General features: G+C 39.6%; 1 protein-coding gene across 6 annotated transcripts in view; it reads left to right on the forward strand.

Annotated features, from left to right (window-relative positions):
* Positions 1 to 19,939, forward strand: part of RFC1 (replication factor C subunit 1) — an 83,265-nt gene that overhangs the window by 54,322 nt on the left and 9,004 nt on the right. For 4 of the 6 annotated variants that reach the window (XM_033421668.2, XM_033421670.2, XM_033421671.2 and 1 more), the window contains 8 exons: positions 127 to 231; positions 3,325 to 3,721; positions 5,303 to 5,415; positions 7,127 to 7,241; positions 8,746 to 8,837; positions 9,022 to 9,159; positions 19,424 to 19,519; positions 19,642 to 19,740. In XM_033421668.2, the coding sequence (XP_033277559.1) occupies positions 127 to 231; positions 3,325 to 3,721; positions 5,303 to 5,415; positions 7,127 to 7,241; positions 8,746 to 8,837; positions 9,022 to 9,159; positions 19,424 to 19,519; positions 19,642 to 19,740 (1,155 nt within the window). The remainder of the gene's footprint in view (positions 1 to 126; positions 232 to 3,324; positions 3,722 to 5,302; positions 5,416 to 7,126; positions 7,242 to 8,745; positions 8,838 to 9,021; positions 9,160 to 19,423; positions 19,520 to 19,641; positions 19,741 to 19,939) is intronic. The other 2 variants (XM_033421669.2, XM_033421674.2) reach the window with 1 other exon arrangement.

Here is a 19,939-nt window from a genome sequence, read left to right on the forward strand (position 1 = left end):
TTTAGAAAATATTCCAGTGTTATCTAATTTACAAATGTGGTTTTTCACCTTCTGACAAGCCTGGGAATCATATTTTTTTTTTTACAGAAAGTAATGGTTTCAATGATTTGCATTTTTAATTAATAGGCAGCAGCCTTGGGAACAAAAATTATTGATGAAGATGGCCTATTGAATCTGATTCGAACTATGCCAGGCAAGAAGTCCAAGTATGAAATAGCAGCTGAAGCTGAGGTTTGTATACAGTGAACTTGACTTATTTAAGTTGGTGTATAGCAACTTCCCTGTTTCATAGAGACATTTCTTGGGTGGATGCAGGTCTGTGGGCTAAAAAATTAACTTTTCCTTCTACCACAAATGAACTTACCTTGTTTCCTTTTGAGTGGTGGACTGTGCTGTAGGCTGTGTCTTTGATGTGTTTCCTTACCTTTCTCAAAGGAGTATGAGGAGGGAGAGGGGACCTTGTATTGCACTTACCATATCTACTTAAACCGTCCATATTTTCCATATTCTTGCAATAACATTGTGCAAAGGTTCTTGCTTAAGAGTTCTTTGAAGGATATACTATAGGTATCAGCATGATAATATTTTCATTTAGAACTATATTAGGACTTTTCCAGTTGTGACAGAAACCGAGCCGATATTAGCTTTCGCAAAAAGGGAAAAATTTTGACTCACATAACTCAACTCTGGGCAGTCGGATGCAGGAACTACTGCATGTACAGACTGCAGTGCTTTTAGGACCCTTTCAGTTTCTGTCTCTCTACTTCTCCTAGTGTTAGCTTTATTCATTTCCACTATATACAGGTCTTTTCCACGTGTAGGACACAGGGGTGCCAGCAGCCCAAGTTAAATGTCCCCAGCTCTGTCATCCAAGTGGTGAGGTGGTCTTCCGATTTATTCCAGTTAGAAAAATCTTGGAGAATGATTTGGATTAGCCTGTCATCAGTGTCCCCTAATGTTGACAGCTTACATAGCTGTAATACAGTTATCAAAACCAGGAGGTTAACATTGATGCCATGCTGTTAACTTCACAATTCCCCCCCGTTATCCTTAGGATCCCACACTGCACTGAGTTGTGTCTTCTTAGTCTCCTCCAATCTATGATAGTTCCTTAAGTCTTTCCTTGTCTTTTTATGACCTTGATTTGATGAGTACTAGTCAGTTGTTTTGTAGAATGTCTCTCATTTTGGGTTGTTGATGTTTTCTCATGGTTAGATTGAGGTTATGCATTTTTGGCAAAGAAGACCACATAAGTGATACTCTGTCCTCCTCAGTGTATCGTATCAGCTGTGCATAATGTCGGTATGTCTTATTACTGGTGATGTTAACCTTTGTTACTTGGTTAAGATGATTTCTGCCTGCCTTTCCCACCAGTGAAGTGACAGTTTTTCCCCTTTGTAACTGATAAATATCTTGGGGAGATACTTTAATACCTTGTTGTTCCTCAAACATTCACCCACTAATTTTAGCACCCACTCACTGGTAAAGAGGCACTTTTTTTTTTTTAACATCTTTATTAGAGTATAATTGCTTTACAATGGTGTGTTAGTTTCCACTTTATAACAAAGTGAATCAGTTATACATATGTTCCCATATCTCTTCCCTCTTGTGTCTCCCTCCCTCCCACCCTCCCTATCCCACCCCTCTAGGCGGTCACAAAGCACCGAGCTGATCTCCCTGTGCTATGCGGCTGCTTCCCACTAGCTATCTATTTTACGTTTGGTAGTGTATATATATCCATGCCACTCTCTCACTTTGTCACAGCTTACCCTTCCCCCTCCCCATATCCTCAAGTCCATTCTGTAGTAGGTCTGTGTCTTTATTCCCATCTTACCCCTAGGTTCATCATGACCTTTTTTTAAATTTTCTTAGATTCCATATATATGTGTTAGCATACAGTATTTGTTTTTCTCTTTTTGACTTACTTCACTCTGTATGACAGACTCTAGGCCCATCCATCTTACTACAAATAACAATTTCGTTTCTTTTTATGACTGAGTAATATTCCAATGTATATATGTGCCACATCTTCTTTATCCATTCATCTGTCGATGGACACCTAGCTTGTTTCCATCTCCTGGCTATTGTAAATAGAGCTGCAGTGAACATTGTGGTACATGACTCTTTTTGAATTATGGTTTTCTCAGGGTATATGCCCAGTAGTGGGATTGCTGGGTCGTATGGTAGTTCTATTTTTAGTTTTTTGAGGAACCTCTATACTGTTCTCCGTAGTGGCTGTATCAATTTACATTCCCACCAACAATGCAGAGGCACTTTTCTTTTTATTGAGACATTATTCACACATCATAAAATTCACCCTTTTAAAATGTATGTTAGTGGTTTTTAGTATATTCACAAGACTGTGCAGCTGTCACCACTGTCTATTCCAGAACATTTTCATCACTCCCCACAGAAACGCTACACCCATTAGCAGTCACTCTTCATTCCCACCCCTGGCAACCACTACTCTACTTTCTGTCTATGGATTTGCCTGTTCTGGAAATTTTCTATAAAGGGAAACATGTAATATGTGGTCTTTTTTTCTGGCTTTTTTCACTTAGCATCGTGTTTTCAAGGTTCAGCTATGTTGAAGTATAAATCAGTGCTTCACTCCTTTTTATTGGTGATTAGTATTCCATTGTGTGGGTATACCACATTTTGTTTATTTGTTCATCTTTTGATGGCCATTTTGGGTCGTTTCCATTCTTTTGGCTATAATAATATAATTATTTGTATGTATAAAATATAATAATGCTGCTATGAACATTCGTGTACGTGTTTTTGTGGAGGAATTAAATATTAACTAGTCAGAAAACAAATTCTTAATCCTTTACCTTTTTTTATTTTTTATTTTTTGCTGTACGCGGGCCTCTCACTGTTGTGGCCTCTCCCGTTGCGGAGCACAGGCTCCGGACGCGCAGGCTCAGCAGCCATGGCTCATGGGCCCAGCCACTCTGCAGCATGTGGGATCTTCCCGGACCGGGGCACGAACCCGTGTCCCCTGCATCGGCAGGCGGACTCTCAACCACTGCGCCACCGGGGAAGCCCCTTTACGTTTTTTTAAACTGATTTTATAATACTTATTACTTTCAAAAAACTAATATATTCTCATTTTTAAAATTGTATTTGGGTGCTTTTTGGTGTGCTGTTAATTTTTTTAAGGTTTGGAAGGTGGGGATTTCCACAAATAGCGGGTCCGTTGTGGAAAGACAGACCCAGGTTGGGTAGCTCATTTGGATATCTTAGATTGCCCTCTAGAGTACATTTAGAAGGATAGAAATTCTCTATATCTCATCAGGTTTCTTTTTTCCTCCAATTTTTAAGATGAAGAAAGAAAAATCCAAATTGGAAAGAACACCCCAAAAAAATGACCAAGGAAAAAGAAAAATTAGTCCAACTAAGAAGGAATCAGAATCTAAAAAGTGCAGACTGACTCCCAAAAAGCAAAGCTCTATAAAAATAAAAAAGGAAACAAGTATGTTTCAGAGAGGCCTGGACTTCAAGGAGCAGGTGACTGAGGAAACAAATGGTGACAGCTGGGCTAGGAATTTGGCTGATGACAGCAGTGAAAACAAAGTGGAGAATTTGCTCTGGGTGGATAAATATAAGCCATCCTCGCTCAAGACCATAATTGGACAGCAAGGTGACCAGAGCTGTGCCAACAAACTCCTACGCTGGCTCCAAAACTGGCACAAGAGTCCATCTGAAGATAAAAAACACGGTGATTTTACAGCTTCATTCATTTTTCTGTGTGTCTGTCACCATGTCATTGCTCAGTGACACATGTGTTAGGAAGTATAGTAGTTGGTTCATTGATCTCTCAGCAAGCATTTATTGAGAGCCTGCTCTGAGCCTAGGTGCTGTGCTAGACCCCGGGAATGCTATTGTGAACAAAACACAGTCCCCTTTAAGGCACTCCCGGTCAGTGAGGGAGACGTAGGTAAACCAGTAATTAAAATGTATTGTGCTAAGTACTGTTACAGGGTTAAGTGTAGGGTCCTCAGGGGGTGGAAGTGTGTGGTCAGGGATTCCCATCCCTAGAGGAAGAGATATCTAAGCTAAGACTTGGAAACTAAGAAGGAGTTAGCGAAGTGAAGGGAGGGGAGTGTCGGGTGGGAGAGCATACATGTACCAAGGTCCGAGACATGTGAGAGCAAGACCCCTGAGAGGGCCAGAGAGACTTGGGAGGAAAGGTGCAAATAAAAAGCTGAGGCACGCTTACCGAGTAGGCAGCCTGAGAATCCCAGTAGCATGTTTGCTTTTGGTAGGCACGGAAAATGAACAGTTGCAATATATATTTAATGTCCAAAGTGTGTATTATTGGAACTGAAGTTTCCAATCACAAATGTTAGTAGTGTTGTCTTGAGCTCCAGCCACAGCCCTGGGCGATACTGTGTGAGAAATAAGAAGGAAAAATTTAGTGAGCATCATAGTGAATTCCCAAAGCAATGACCGGGTTATTAATGTCTAGGTGGTCACTAGACATTGGCCAACAATGCCAGTTTATTTTATTTATAACAGATAATATAATTGTAATAATACAGGGTTAAACTTAAGCTGACCCCTTTTCTCTTTCCAACACCAAATAAAAGGTGGTATAAGTGCTTTGTGTACCTAGAGAAGACTTTTTAAGGCTTCGGGTGAACTATAGTCCGTTTTCCCATGCCTGAAGTAGGTTTAACCATCTCTCTCTCAGTCCTGGTATGTGAATTGAGAACCCATTATGTGCCAGGTCCCCATGTGATAAGGGGAGGAGTTGAGCTGGGCAGGATAGTTGCAGATACAGCATTTTCAGTTCATTATTTTTGTGATCATGTAGGTGACTGTGCTTGTTAGTATTTACTGAGACATGCCAGGCTCTGTGCTCAGCATGTCCATCCTCACAGCATGCCTACTAGACGCATTACTATTGTTACCCTCATTTTACAAAGGAGGAAACAGACACAGAGGGGTTAAGTCACTTCTGAAGTTCTCCCAGCTGCTGGTGAGCGGTAGAGTTAGGATCAGAGCCCAGGTAGTGTGCTCCATGACCTGTGCTTTTGTAGGAAAGGAAACTCATAAGATTATTGTTTCAGATCAGGGTTTTAAAGTTTTCGTGTTTTATTTTGAGTGGAGGTGAGATAGGGAGTAGAATTTCACTAAATGCTCTGGAAACTGTTGTTTATACTTTGTAAAAAATATTCTGCAAATTTCGAACTAAACTGGAGGTGCTTCTGATGCTAACTTTACGCAGTTATTCCTGCCATTCCTGCATTTCTGTTAGGTAGTAGAGGTTAACATTCTGGAACTTCTTTCTTCCTAGCAGCAAAGTTTGGTAAATTTGCTGGCAAAGATGATGGCTCCAGTTTTAAAGCTGCATTGCTCTCAGGCCCTCCCGGTGTTGGCAAAACAACCACAGCTTCTCTGGTTTGTCAGGTGGGTATTCTGTCCTTACTTTTCTAAAATCAAACCTCTAGAATTTGCTTTGGTTCTGGGCATATTTGTCATTTTCATCCTTTTGTAAATATTGGTAATTATAATAATAGGTGATATTCACTTGTGTGCCAGACAGTGTGCAAATAAGCCCTTGAGTGTATAATCTTATAGATAATATGTCTTGCAGACTCTTATAGATACAGATATCTTATATACCCTCGTAGGAAGAATGCTGTGTACTCAATATAGGTACTGTTGCCATCCTCATGTGACAAACGAAACAGGCTTATAGAGGAGGGTGGTGGCACAGTGTGAACCCAGGTAGTCTAACTCTTCACTGCTATGGGATCCTGCCTTTGCTCTTGTTGTCTCTACAGTTGCCATATCTCTGGACAATGAGAGGACGAGGCACTAGAGCCAAGCAGGGCTCATGTATCAGGATGCTATGAAACGATACATGAAATAGTATCAGCATAATAAAATGAGAGGTTTTAAACTTACTTTAAATTTATTGCTGGATTGGGACTTCCCTGGTGGCGCAGTGGTTAAGACTCCATGCTCCCAATGCATGGGGCCTGGGTTCGATCCCTGGTCAGGTAAATAGATCCCACATACATGCTGCAACTAAAGAGTTCACATGCCGCAACTAAGGAGCCTGTGTGCCGTAACTAAGACCCGGTGCAACCCAATAAATAAATATATATATATATATTTTAAAAATTTATTGCTGGGGCTTCCCTGGTGGCACAGTGGTTGGGAGTCCGCCTGCCGATGCAGGGGACGCGGGTTCGTGCCCCGGTCTGGGAAGATCCCACATGCCGCGGAGCGGCTGGGCTCGTGAGCCACGGCCGCTGACCCTGCGCGTCCGGAGCCTGTGCTCCGCAACGGGAGAGGCCACAACAGTGAGAGGCCCGCGTACCGCAAAAAAAAAAAAAAAGAAAAAAAAAGAATTATTGCTGGGTTTCTCAACCCTCTGTTGGATAGGCTGGTGGTTTCATTTAGTCTTTGTTGTATGGACCAGACCATAAATTTTTAGTTGGTGTAATAACTATATATTTTCTACTCTATTATTTAACATTTAAAAAAACAAAAATTTTTTCCCTAGTCTTTACAATTGTGAAGATGGCTCTTTTTTCCCTTTATTATTATCATTACTTTTTTTGGGAATTGAATTACGGTCTTTCATAATGCCTTATGATCAACATAATGATCAATTTTGGGAAATAAGTCCAAATTACTTTTCACAATTTGACAGGAAGATTGTGTATCGGGATAGTTTGACAAAGAATGATTTAACTGTATAGTTTATCTTGAAGAGTCAATAATTACTTTTTGTTATCCTAATAAAGATTAATTCTAGATCTACTATTGAAATTTTAGGATGGTTATATTTAATTCTTTTGGGGACTTTAAGAAGCAAACTTCTTAAAATTGCTTGTGTTCAAATATACTCTTCCAGATTAGTGCTATGTGAGCTAAGGTTTTAAGACCAAACTTGTGTGTGTTTACATGTGTGTGGTATGTTATGTATATGATATTTTTAAAAAATCTCTTAGTAATGTGAGGCATATTATAGTTCATCTTATTGTCTGTTAGTATCCTACTTTATCTTTTCACCCATGGTTACTCTTTCTTTCTTAATTGCCTTGTTTTTTGGGGGTGAGTTATTAATTTGCATTGTGATAGTAATGGTGTCCAATATTTTGATTAGGAATTGGGATATAGCTACGTGGAACTGAATGCAAGTGACACTCGGAGTAAGAACAGTTTGAAGGAGATTGTTGCTGAATCGCTGAATAATACCAGCATCAAAGGCTTTTATTCAAGTACGTGGATTTTTAAACTGGTTTTTTTTTGGTGGAGGGGAGAGGTTATGTAAGAAAAACAGGTTAATTTCAATGTTCAGTAACCAGTATTGAACATTACTATGTGCCAGGCACCCTTCTAAGTCCTAGAGCTAATGAGAGAATAAGAAAAGCCTCTGACATAATTCTGATAGGACAGTCGTTAACTTTTTTTTTTTTTGGCGGTACGCGGGCCTCTCACTGTTGTGGTCTCTCCTGCTGCGGAGCACAGGCTCCGGATGCTCAGGCTCAGCGGCCATGGCTCACGGGCCCAGCCGCTCCGCGGCACGTGGGATCCTCCCGGACCGGGGCACAAACCTACGTCCCCTGCATTGGCAGGCGGACTCCCAACCACTGCGCCACCAGGGAAGCCAGTAGTTAACTTTTTTTTTTGGTCAGGTCTTAGTGGTTTCTGAGAATGTGATAAAAATGTATATGTGGACACATTTATGCAGATTTTAGAGGATTCAAAAGTGAATCCTGTGAAGAGAGAAGGTTGATAAATAATACAGTGCGATGAGAGAGGAGATAAAGGCTGTAAGTGAAGGAATGATTCTGTTTGAGACATTGGGGAAAACTACCAGTAAAAGGTGACGTTTGTTCAGAGGGCCTTGGAAAATGAGAAAGAGAATAGTTTGTGGGTGGAAGAGGTTATTTCAGGCAAAGGTGGTAGAGGAGGAGAAAGGACATAGTGTGAAAGTGCCACTGTGTTTCAGGTTGTAGCTAGTGGTCTGGCATGGCCAGAGTTTATGTGGAAAATAAGATACCCAAATTACAGACTATACTGCATATTTAGAATCTATGGTATATTGCATGGTCACCTGAACGGTAGAAGATGATAAAAAGAATTTGCTCAGGAAATGTCACTCTTATACATGATTGGGGGGAGTATAAATCAGTACAGCTCTGGAGAGCAATCTGACAGTATTGCTCAAAGTTAAATTATACATACCCTTTAACCCAGAAAATCCAGTTCCTGGAATTTAGCAACTGACATACTTGTATATATGCAAAATGACAGATATATGTAGGGGTATTCATTGCACACGATTCATAATAGCAAAAGATTGGAGGTATTTCATATTTTATCAGTGGAAAGTGGTTAATTATGATGTATGTGTAAAATGGAATATTTAAATAGCCTTTAATAAATAAGATGTTCTGTATGTTCAGATAAGGAACAGATCACAAAAACATATTAAATGATAAAACCAAGGTGTATATTTTTATGTACACATGTTTTTAATATGTATAGAATGTCTCTTAAGGGATATACGTACAGGAGACTGTTCCCATTGTTTGCCTCTAGAAACTGCATATCCTAGGAGACAGAGGTGGGAAAGAATTTCTTTTCACTGCTTACTCTTGTGCCTCTTGAATTTCACGCCATGGACATGTGTTACATAGATACATTTTTAAAGCAGCCGTGTTTGAACAATTGTGATTTTGTTTGTGTCCCGTCCCATTGCTTCTCAACGTGGGGCAGGTGGAGCAGCCCATTCAGTAGGCACGAAACATGCTCTCATCATGGATGAAGTAGATGGCATGGCCGGCAATGAGGACAGGGGAGGAATTCAGGTAATGAAAGCACCGTATTTTTGAAGTTTTACTGTTGATTTTTATTTTTTTAAAAAAATATATATTTAAAGAACTAATTATCATGTTGTGATATTTATGGCAATTCAGGCCTAAAATACATACGTTGTGTGATATTTTGTTGTTCTTTTATAAATTGTTTTTATGTTGCAAATTTTCCTTTCAGGAATTAATTGGCCTGATAAAACATACAAAAATTCCCATTATTTGTATGTGCAACGATAGAAATCATCCCAAGATTCGATCTTTGGTTCATTATTGTTTTGATCTTCGTTTTCAAAGACCTCGGGTTGAACAGATTAAGGTATGATAATTGGAATATTTTTCTCCATCACACTGTCCTATATATTTTTGGGTCAATTTTTTTTTTTTTTCATTTCTAAATCTTGACAATATATTGTGTTGTCTAGGGTATGGGAAAGGGTATTTTCATATGTTAATGACAGATGTATAAATGAGTACAATTTGGGGAGGAACTATAGCTATTACAGTTTTAACATAAACGTAACTTTTGAACCAGTGCTTTAAGTTCTGAGCTTTATCACAGCATATACACAGAGAAAATATGATTTCTTTTTTGTTTGTTTTTTTATACTGCAGGTTATTAGTCATCAATTTTATATACATGAGTGTATACATGTCAATCCCAATCGCCCAATTCAGCACACCACCATCCCCACCCCACTGCGGTTTTCCCCCCTTGGTGTCCATACGTTTGTCCTCTACATCTGTGTCTCAACTTCTGCCCTGCAAACTGGTTCATCTGTACCATTTTTCTAGGTTCCACATACGTGCATTAATATACAATATTTGTTTTTCTCTTTCTGACTTACTTCACTTTGTATGACAGTCTCTAGATCCATCCACGTCTCAACAAATGACTCAGTTTCGTTCCTTTTTAGTGCTGAGTAATATTCCGTTGTACATATGTACCACAACTTGTTTATCCATTCGTCTTTCGATGGGCATTTAGGTTGCTTCCATGACCTGGCTATTGTAAATAGTGCTGCAGTGAACATTGGGGTGCATGTGTCTTTATGAATTATGGTTTTCTCTGGGTATATGCCCAGTAGTGGGATTGCTGGATCATATGGTAATTCTATTTTTAGTTTTTTAGGAACCTCCATACTGTTCTCCATAGTGGCTGTATCAATTTACATTCCCACCAACAGTGCAAGAGGGTTCCCTTTTCTGCACACCCTCTCCAGCATTTGTTGTTTGTAGATTTTCTGATGATGCCCATTCTAACTGTTGTGAGGTGATACCTCATTGTAGTTTTGATTTGCATTTCTCTAATAATTAGTGATGTTGAGCAGCTTTTCATGTGCTTCTTGGCCATCTGTAGGTCTTCTTTGGAGAAATGTCTATTTAGGTCTTCTGCGCATTTTTGGATTGGGTTGTTTGTTTCTTTAATACTGAGCTGCATGAGCTGTTTATATATTTTGGAGATTAATCTTTGTCAGTTGCTTCATTTGCAAATATTTTCTCCCATTCTGAGGGTTGTCTTTTGGTCTTGTTTATGGTTTCCTTTGCTGTGCAAATGCTTTTAAGTTTCATTAGGTCCCATTTGTTTATTTTTGTTTTTATTTCCATTACTCTAGGAGGTGGATCAAAAAAGATCTTGCTGTGATTTATGTTAGAGAGTGTTCTTCCTATGTTTTCCTCTAAAAGTTTTACAGTGTCTGGTCTGACATTTAGGTCTCAAATCCATTTTGAGTTTATTTTTGTGTATGGTGTTAGGGAGTGTTCTAATTTCATTCTTTTACATGTAGCTGTCCAGTTTTCCCAGCACCACTTATTGAAGAGACTGTCTTTTCTCCATTGTATATCCTTGCCTCCCTTGTCATAGATTAGTTGACCATAAGTGCTTGGGTTTATCTCTGGGCTTTCTAGCTTGTTCCATTGATCTGTGTTTCTGTTTTTGTGCCAGTACCATATTGTCGTGATTACTGTAGCTTTGTAGTATAGTCTGAAGTCAGGGAGTCTGATTCCTCCAGCTCCATTTTTTTCCCTCAAGACTGCTTTGGCTATTTGGGATCTTTTGTGTCTCCATACAAATTTTAAGATGATTTGTTCTAGTTCCGTAAAAAATGCCATTGGTAATTTGATAGGGATTGCATTGAATCTGTAGATTGCTTTGGGTAGTATAGTTATTTTCACAATATTGATTCTTCCAATCCAAGAACATGGTATATCTCTCCATCTGTTGGTATCATCTTTAATTTCTTTCATCAGTGTCTTGTAGTTTTCTGCATACAGGTCTTTTGTCTCCCTAGGTAGGTTTATTCCTAGGTATTTTATTCTTTTTGTTGCAGTGGTAAATGGGAGTGTTTCCATAATTTCTCTTTCAGATTTTTCATCATTAGTGTATAGGAATGCAAGAGATTTCTGTGCGTTAATTTTGTATCCTGCAGCTTTACCAAATTCATTGATTAGCTCTAGTAATTTTCTGGTGGCATTTTTAGGATTCTCTATGTATAGTATCATGTCATCTGCAAACAGTGACAGTTTTACTACTTCTTTTCCAATGTGTATTCCTTTTTTTTTCTTTTTCTTTTCTGATTGCCATGGCTAGGACTTCCAAAACTATGTTGAATAACAGTGGTGAGAATGGACATCCTTGTCTCGTTCCTGATCTTAGAGGAAATGCTTTCAGTTTTTCACCATTGAGAATGATGTTTGCTGTGGGTTTGTTGTATATGGCCTTTATTATGTTGAGGTAGGTTCCCTCTATGCCCACTTTCTGGAGAGTTTTTATCATAAATGGATGTTGAATTTTGTCAGAAGCTTTTTCTGCATCTATTGAGATGATCATATGGTTTTTATTCTGCAGTTTGTTAATATGGTGTATCACACTGATTGATTTGTGTATATTGAAGAATGCTTGCATCCCTGGGATAAATCCCACTTGATTGTGGTGTATGATCCTTTTAATGTGTTGTTGTATTCTGTTTGCTAGTATTTTGTTGAGCATTTTTGCATCTCTATTCACTAGTGATATTGGTCTGTAATTTTCTTTTTTTGTAGTATCTTTATCTGGTTTTGGTATCAGGGTGATGGTGGCCTCAGAGAATGAGTTTGGGAGTGTTCCGTCATCTGCAATTTTTTGGAAGAGTTTAAGAAGGATGGGTGTTAGCTCTTCTCTAAATGTTTGATAGAATTCACCTGTGAAGCCATCTGGTCCTGGACTTCTGTTTGTCGGAAGATTTTTAATCACAGTTTCAATTTCATTACTTGTGATTGGTCTGTTCATATTTTCTATTTCTTCCTGGTTCAGTCTTGGAAGGTTATACCTTTCTAAGAATTTGTCCATTTCTTCCAAGTTGTCCATTTTATTGGCATAGAGTTGCTTGTAGTAATCTCTCATGATCTTTTGTATTTCTGCAGTGTCAGTTGTTACTTCTCCTTTTTCATTTCTAATTCTATTGATTTGAGTCTTCTCCCTTTTTTTCTTGATGAGTCTGGCTAATGGTTTATCAATTTTGTTTATCTTCTCAAAGAACCAGCTTTTAGTTTTATTGATCTTTGCTATCGTTTCCTTCATTTCTTTTTCATTTATTTCTGATTTGATTTTTATGATTTCTTTCCTTCTGCTAACTTTGGGGATTTTTTTGTTCTTCTTTCTCTAATTGCTTTAGGTGCAAGGTTAGGTTGTTTATTCGAGATGTTTCCTGTTTCTTAAGGTAGGATTGTATTGCTATAAACTTCCTTCTTAGAACTGCTTTTGCTGCATCCCATAGGTTTTGGGTCGTCATGTCTCCATTGTCATTTGTTTCTAGGTATTTTTTGATTTCCTCTTTGATTTCTTTAGTGATCAATTCGTTATTAAGTAGTGTATTGTTTAGCCTCCATGTGTTTGTATTTTTTACAGATCTTTTCCTGTAATTGATATCTAGTCTCATAGCATTGTGGTCGGAAAAGATACTTGATACAATTTCAATTTTCTTAAATTTACCAAGGCTTGATTTGTGACCCAAGATATGATATGTCCTGGAGAATGTTCCATGAGCACTTGAGAAAAATGTGTATTCTGTTGTTTTTGGATGGAATGTCCTATAAATATCAATTAAGTCCATCTTGTTTAATGTATCATTTAAAGCTTGTGTTTCCTTATTTATTTTCGTTTTGGATGATCTGTCCATTGGTGAAAGTGGGGTGTTAAAGTCCCCTTCTATGAATGTGTTAATATCGATTTCCCCTTTTATAGCTGTTAGTATTTGCCTTATGTATTGAGGTGCTCCTATGTTGGGTGCATAAATATTTACAATTGTTATATCTTCTTCTTGGATCGGTCCCTTGATCATTATGTAGTGTCCTTCTTTGTCTCTTCTAATAGTCTTTACTTTAAAGTCTATTTTGTCTGATATGAGAGTTGCTACTCCAGCTTTCTTTTGGTTTCCATTTGCATGAAATATCTTTTTCCATCCCCTCACTTTCAGTCTGTATGTGTCCCTAGGTCTGAAGTGGGTCTCTTGTAGACAGCATATATATGGGTCTTGTTTTTGTATCCATTCAGCCAATCTGTGTCTTTTGGTGGGAGCATTCAGTCCATTTACATTTAAGGTAGTTATCGATATGTATGTTCTTATTCTCATTTTCTTAATTGTTTTGGGTTCGTTAATGTAGGTCTTTTCCTTCTCTTGTGTTTCTTGCCTAAAGAAGTTCCTTTAGCATTTGTTGTAAAGCTGGTTTGGTGGTGCAGAACTCTCAGCTTTTGCTTGTCTGTAAAGGTTTTAATTTCTCCATCAAATCTGAATGAGATCCTTGCTGGGTAGAGAAATCTTGGTTGCAGGTTTTTCTCCTTCATCACTTTAAATATGTCCTGCCAGTCCCTTCTGGCTTGCAGAGTTTCTGCTGAAAGATCAGCTGTTAACCTTATGGGGATTCCTTGTGTGTTATTTTATCCTTGCTGCTTTTAATATGTTTTCTTTGTATTTAATTTTTGACAGTTTGATTAATATGTGTCTTGGCGAATTTCTCCTTGGATTTATCCTGTATGGGACGCTCTGTGCTTCCTGGACTTGATTAACTATTTCCTTTCCCATATTAGGGAAGTTTTCAACTATAATCTCTTGAAATATTTTCTCAGTCCCTTTCTTTTTCTCTTCTTCTGGAACCCCTATAATTTGAATGTTGGTGCGTTTAATGCTGTTCCAGAGGTCTCTGAGACTGTCCTCAGTTCTTTTCATTCCTTTTTCTCTATTCTGCTGTGCAGTAGTTATTTCCACTATTTTATCTTCCAGGTCACTTATCCGTTCTTCTGCCTCAGTTATTCTGCTATTGGTCCCATCTGGAGTATTTTTAATTTTATTATTGTGTTGTTCATCGTTGTTTGTTTCATCTTTAGTTCTTCTAGGTCCTTGTTAAATGTTTCTTGCATTTTGTCTATTTCCAAGATTTTGGATCATCTTTACTATCATTATTCTGAATTCTTTTTCAGGTAGACTGCCTATTTCCTCTTCATTTATTAGGTCTGGTGGGTTTTTATCTTGCTCCTTCATCTGCTGTGTGTTTTTCTGTCTTCTCATTTTGCTTGTCTTACTGTGTTTGGGGTCTCCTTTTTGCAGGCTGCAGGTTCGTAGTTCCCGTTATTTTTGGTGTCTGTCCCCAGTGGCTGAGGTTGGTTCAGTGGGCTGTGAAGGCTTCCTGGTGGAGGGAACTAGTGCCTGTGTTCTGGTGGATGAGGCTGGATCTTGTCTTTCTGGTGGGCAGGTCCACGTCTGGTGGTGTGTTTTGGGGTGTCTGTGGACTTATTATGATTTTCGGCAGCCTCTCTGCTAATGGGTGGGTTTGTGTTCCTGTCTTGCTAGTTGTTTGGCATAGGATGTCCAGCACTGTAGCTTGCTGGTCATTGAGTGAAGCTGGGTGCTGGTGTTGAGATGGAGATCTCTGGGAGATTTTCGCCGTTTGATATTATGTGGAGCTGGGAGGTCTCTTGTGGACCAGTGTCCTGAAGTTGGCTCTCCCACCTCAGAGGCAGAGCCCTGACTCCTGGCTGCAGCACCAAGAGGCTTTCATCAACACGGCTCAGAATAAAAGGGAGAAAAAGTAGAAAGAAAGATACAAAAACAAAGAAAGAAAGAAAGAAAGGAAAAGAAAAGAAAGAAAGAAAGGAAAAGAAAAGAAAAGAAAGAAAGAAAGAAAGAAAGAGAAAGAAGGAAAGAAAGAAAGGGAGGAAGGAAGGAGGGAAGGAAGCTAAAAAAGAAAGAAAGAAGATAAAGTAAAATAAAATAAAGTAAGATAAAATATAATAAAGTTATTAAAAGAAAAAATAATTATTAAGAAGAAAACAAAAAAAACCGGACAGATAGAACCCTAGGACAAATGGTGGAAGCAAAGCTATACAGACAAAATCTCACACAGAAGCATAGACATAACACACTGACAAAAAGAGGAAAAGGGGAAAAAATAATAAATCTTGCTCTCAAAGTCCACCTCCTCCTCCATTTGGGATGATTCGTTGTCTAAAGGAGGGAAGGAAGGAAAGAAAGAAAGAAAGAAGATAAAGTAAAATAAAGTTATTAAAATAAAAAATACTAAGGAAAAAAACAACAAAAAACCAGGACAGATAGAATCCTAGGACAAATGGTGGAAGCAAAGCTAGACAGACAAAATCTCACACAGGGCATACACATACACACTCACAAAAAGAAGAAAAGGGGAAAAAATAATAAATCTTGCTCTCAAAGTCCACCTCCTCAATTTGGGATGATTCGTTGTCTATTCAGGTATTCCACAGATGCAGGGTACATCAAGTTGATTGTGGAGCTTTAATCCGCTGCTTCTGAGGCTGCTGAGACAGATTTCCCTTTCTCTTTTTTGTTCGCACAGCTCCCGGGGCTCGCTTTGGATTTGGCCCCGCCTCTGCGTGTAGGTCGCTGGAGGGTGTCTGTTCTTTGCTCAGACAGGACGGGGTTAAAGGAGCAGCTGCTTCGGGGGCTCTGGCTCACTCAGTCCGGGGGGAGGGAGGGGTACGGAGTGCAGGGCGGGCCTGCGTCGGCAGAGGCCGACGTGACGTTGCACCAGCCTGAGGCACGCTGTGCGTTCTCCCGGGGAAGTTGTCCCTGGATCCCGGGACCCTGGCAGTGGCGGGCTGCTCAGGCTCCCGGGAGGGGAGGTGTGGAGAGTGACCTGTGCTCGCACGCAGGCTTCTTGGTGGCGGCAGCAGCAGCCTTAGGGTCTCATGCCCGTCTCTGGGGTCTGTGCTGTTAGCCGCGGCTCACGCCCGTCTCTGCAGCTCCTTTAAGCAGCGCTCAGCGCTCTTAATCCACTCTCCTCGCGCACCAGGAAACAGAGGGAAGAAAAAGTCTCTTGCCTCTTCGGCAGGTCCAGACTTTTTCCCAGACTCCCTCCCAGCTAGCCGTGGTGCACTAACCCCCTGCAGGCTGTGTTCACGCCGCCAGCCCCAGTCCTCTCCCTGCGCTCCGACCGAAGCCCGAGCCTCAGCTCCCAGCCCCGCCTGCCCCGGTGGGTGAGCAGACAAGCCTCTCGGGCTGGCGAGTGCTGGTGGGCACCGATCCTCTGTGCGGGAATCTCCCCACTTTGCCCTCTGCACCCCTGTGGCTGTGCTCTCCTCCGTGGCTCCGAAGCTCCCCCCCTCCGCCACCCGCAGTCTCCACCCGTGAAGGGGCTTCCTAGTGTGTGGTAACCTTTCCTCCTTCACAGCTCCCTCCCACTGGTGCAGGTCCTGTCCCTATTCTTTTGTTTCTGTTTATTCTTTTTTTCTGTTGCCCTACCCAGGTACGTGGGGAGTTTCTTGCCTTTTGGGAGGTCTGAGGTCTTCTGCCAGCGTTCAGTAGGTGTTCTGTAGGCGTTGTTCCACGTGTAGATGTATTTCTGGTGTATCTGTGGGGAGGAAGGTGATCTGTGCGTCTTACTCTTCCGCCATCTTCCCCTCGTCCATTTCTAATTTTATTGATTTGAGTCCTCTCCCTCTTTTTCTTGATGAGTCTGGCTAATGGTTTATCAATTTTGTTTATCTTCTCAAAGAACTCAGCTTTTAGTTTTATTGATCTTTGCTATTGTTTTCCTTGTTTCTGTTTCATTTATTTCTGCTCTGATCTTTATGATTTCTTTCCTTCTGCTAACTTTGGGTTTTGTTTGTTCTTCTTTCTCTAGTTCCTTGAGGTGTAAGGTTAGATTGTTTATTTGAGATTTTTCTTGTTTCTTGAGGTAAGCTTGTATAGTTAATAAACTTCCCTCTTAGAACTGCTTTTGCTGCCTCGCATAGGTTTTGGATCGTCGTGTTTTCATTGTCATTTGTCTGTAGGTATTTTTTGATTTCCTCTTTGTTTTCTTCAGTGATCTCTTGGTTATTAATCTCATAGCGTTGTGGTCAGAAAAGATGCTTGATATGATTTCAATTTTCTTAAATTTACTGAGGCTTCATTTGTGACCCAAGATGTGAGCTAGCCTGGAGAATGTTCCATGCACAGTTGAGAAGAAAGTGTAGTCTGCTGTTTTTGGATGGAATGTCCTATAAATATCAATTAAATCTATCTGGTGTATTGTGTCTTTTAAAGCTTCTGTTTCCTTATTTAATTTCATTTTGGATGATCTGTCCATTGGTGTAAGTGAGGTGTTAAAGTCCCCCAGTATTATTGTGTTACTGTCGATTTCCTCTTTTATAGCTCTTAGCAGTTGCCTTATGTATTGACGTGCTCCTATGTTGGTTTCTTATATATTTATAATTTTTATATCTTCTTCTTGGATTGATCCCTTGATCATTATGTAGTGTCCTTATTTGTTTCTTGTCATGTTCTTTATTTTACAGTCTATGTTATCTGATACGAGAATTGCTACTCCAGCTTGCTTTTGATTTTCATTTGCATGGACTATCTTTTTCCATCCCCTCACTTTCAGTCTGAATGTGTCCCTAGGTCTGAAGTGGGTCTCTTGTAGACAGCATGTATATGAGTCTTGTTTTTGTATCCATTCAGCGAGCATGTGTCTTTTGGTTGGAGCATTTAATCCATTCACGTTTAAGGTAATTATCAATATGTATGTTCCTATTACCATTTTCTTAATTGTTTTGGGTTTGTCTTTGTAGGTCCTTTTCTTCTCTTGTGTTTCCCACTTAGAGAAGTTCCTTTAGCATTTGTTGTAGAGCTGGTTTGGTGGTGCTGAATTCTCTTCGGTTTTGCTTGTCTGTAAAGCTTTTGATTTCTCCATCAAATCTGAATGAGATCCTTGCTGGGTAGAGTAATATTGGTTGTAGTTTCTTCCCTTTCATCACTTTAAGTATATCATGGCACTCCCTTCTGGCTTGTAGAGTTTCTGCTGAGAAATCAGCTGTTAACCTTATGGGAGTTCCCTTGTATGTTATTTGTCCTTTTTCCCTTGCTGCTTTCAATAATTTTTCTTTGTCTTTAATTTTTGCCAGTTTGATTACTATGTGTCTTGGCATGTTTTTCCTTGGGTTTATCCCGTATGGTATTTGCTGTGCTTCCTGGACTTGGGTGGCTATTTCCTTTTCCATGTTAGGGAAGTTTTCTACTATAATCTCTTCAAATATTTTCTCTGGTCCTTTCTGTCTCTCTTCTCCTTCTGGGACCCATATAATGCGAATGTTGTTGCATTTAATGTCCCAGAGGTCTCTTAGGCTGTCTTCATTTCTTTTCATTCTTTTGTCTTTATTCTGTTCCACAGCAGTGAATTCCACCATTCTGTCTTTCAGGTCACTTATCCGTTCTTCTGCCTCAGTTATTCTGCTATTGATTCCTTCTAGTGTAGGTTTTTGTTTTTTTGCGGTACGCGGGCCTCTCACTGTTGTGGCCGCTCCCATTGCGGAGCACAGGCTCCAGACACGCAGGCTCAGTGGCCATGGCTTACGGGCCCAGCCGCTCTGCGGCATGTGGGATCTTCCCAGACCAGGGCATGAACCCACGTCTCCTGCGTTGGCAGGTGGACTCTCAACCACTGCGCCACCAGGGAAGCCCTCTAGTGTAGTTTTCATTTCAGTTATTGTATTGTTCATCTCTGTTTGTTTGTTCTTTAATTCTTCTAGATCTTTGCTAAACATTTCTTGCATCTTCTCGATCTTTGCCTCCGTTCTTTTCCCAGGGTCCTGGATCATCTTCACTATCATTATTCTGAATTCTTTTTCTGGAAGGTTGCCTATGTCCACTTCATTTAGTTGTTTTTCTGGGGTTTTATCTTGTTCCTTCATCTGGTATATAGCCTTCTGCCTTTTCATCTTGTCTTCTTTCTGTGAGTGAAAATATGATTTCTGGGATATATGAGGTTTGGGAAAGGTAATATCCAAGATCCACAACGGCTCTTCAGTTCCACAATTTTACAAGCTCCTAGAAGATTGGAAGTGTCGGCAGAACCTCATCATAAAGCGGAAATCTTTTCAGATGAAAGCTTTGTAGAAAAATGCCCCATAAGATCTCCAGTCTTCAAAGCCTGGAGACTGAAACTTATAATATCCTTTGGGAAAGTGTCATTTTATTTTTTCCGTGTTTTCTGGGTCAGTTTTTAAAAGTACCTGATAAATATTTTTAAAAAATCTGATTATATGAATTAAAAAAAATGAGTGAAGATTCATTCCCCTTTGTCAATTTCAGGGTGCTATGATGTCTATTGCATTTAAAGAGGGTTTAAAGATCCCCCCTCCAGCTATGAATGAAATAATTTTGGGAGCCAATCAAGATATCAGACAGGTAAATGAGATATATATTATATAACATTGATGATGATTCTGAATGGATGTCTTCAGTGTTTTGGGGATGGGGAGTGGCAGTATTTTCCTGTCTTAACAGTGTCTTACTTGTGATTCTTTCAGGTTTTACACAATCTGAGTATGTGGTGTGCACGAAGTAAAGCACTAACCTATGACCAGGCTAAGGCTGATTCTCTTAGAGCCAAAAAGGATATCAAATTGGTAAAATAAATTTCCACTTCTTAAGTGCCAAAGCACTTCTTTTCCTGTTAGTATTAATTTAATTGAAATAGTTATTATAGTTCCTTGAGCCACCTGTGGAACCTATGGCTATTTATAGTAAGAGATATAGACAGCTGCTAAAAGTGTTTCTAATTCAAATGAATTTTTCCTTACTGGACTGTCAATGTAATTGTAAATT

Source organism: Orcinus orca, chromosome 4 (assembly GCF_937001465.1).
Source record: "Orcinus orca chromosome 4, mOrcOrc1.1, whole genome shotgun sequence".
Classification (NCBI taxonomy): Eukaryota; Metazoa; Chordata; class Mammalia; order Artiodactyla; family Delphinidae; genus Orcinus; species Orcinus orca.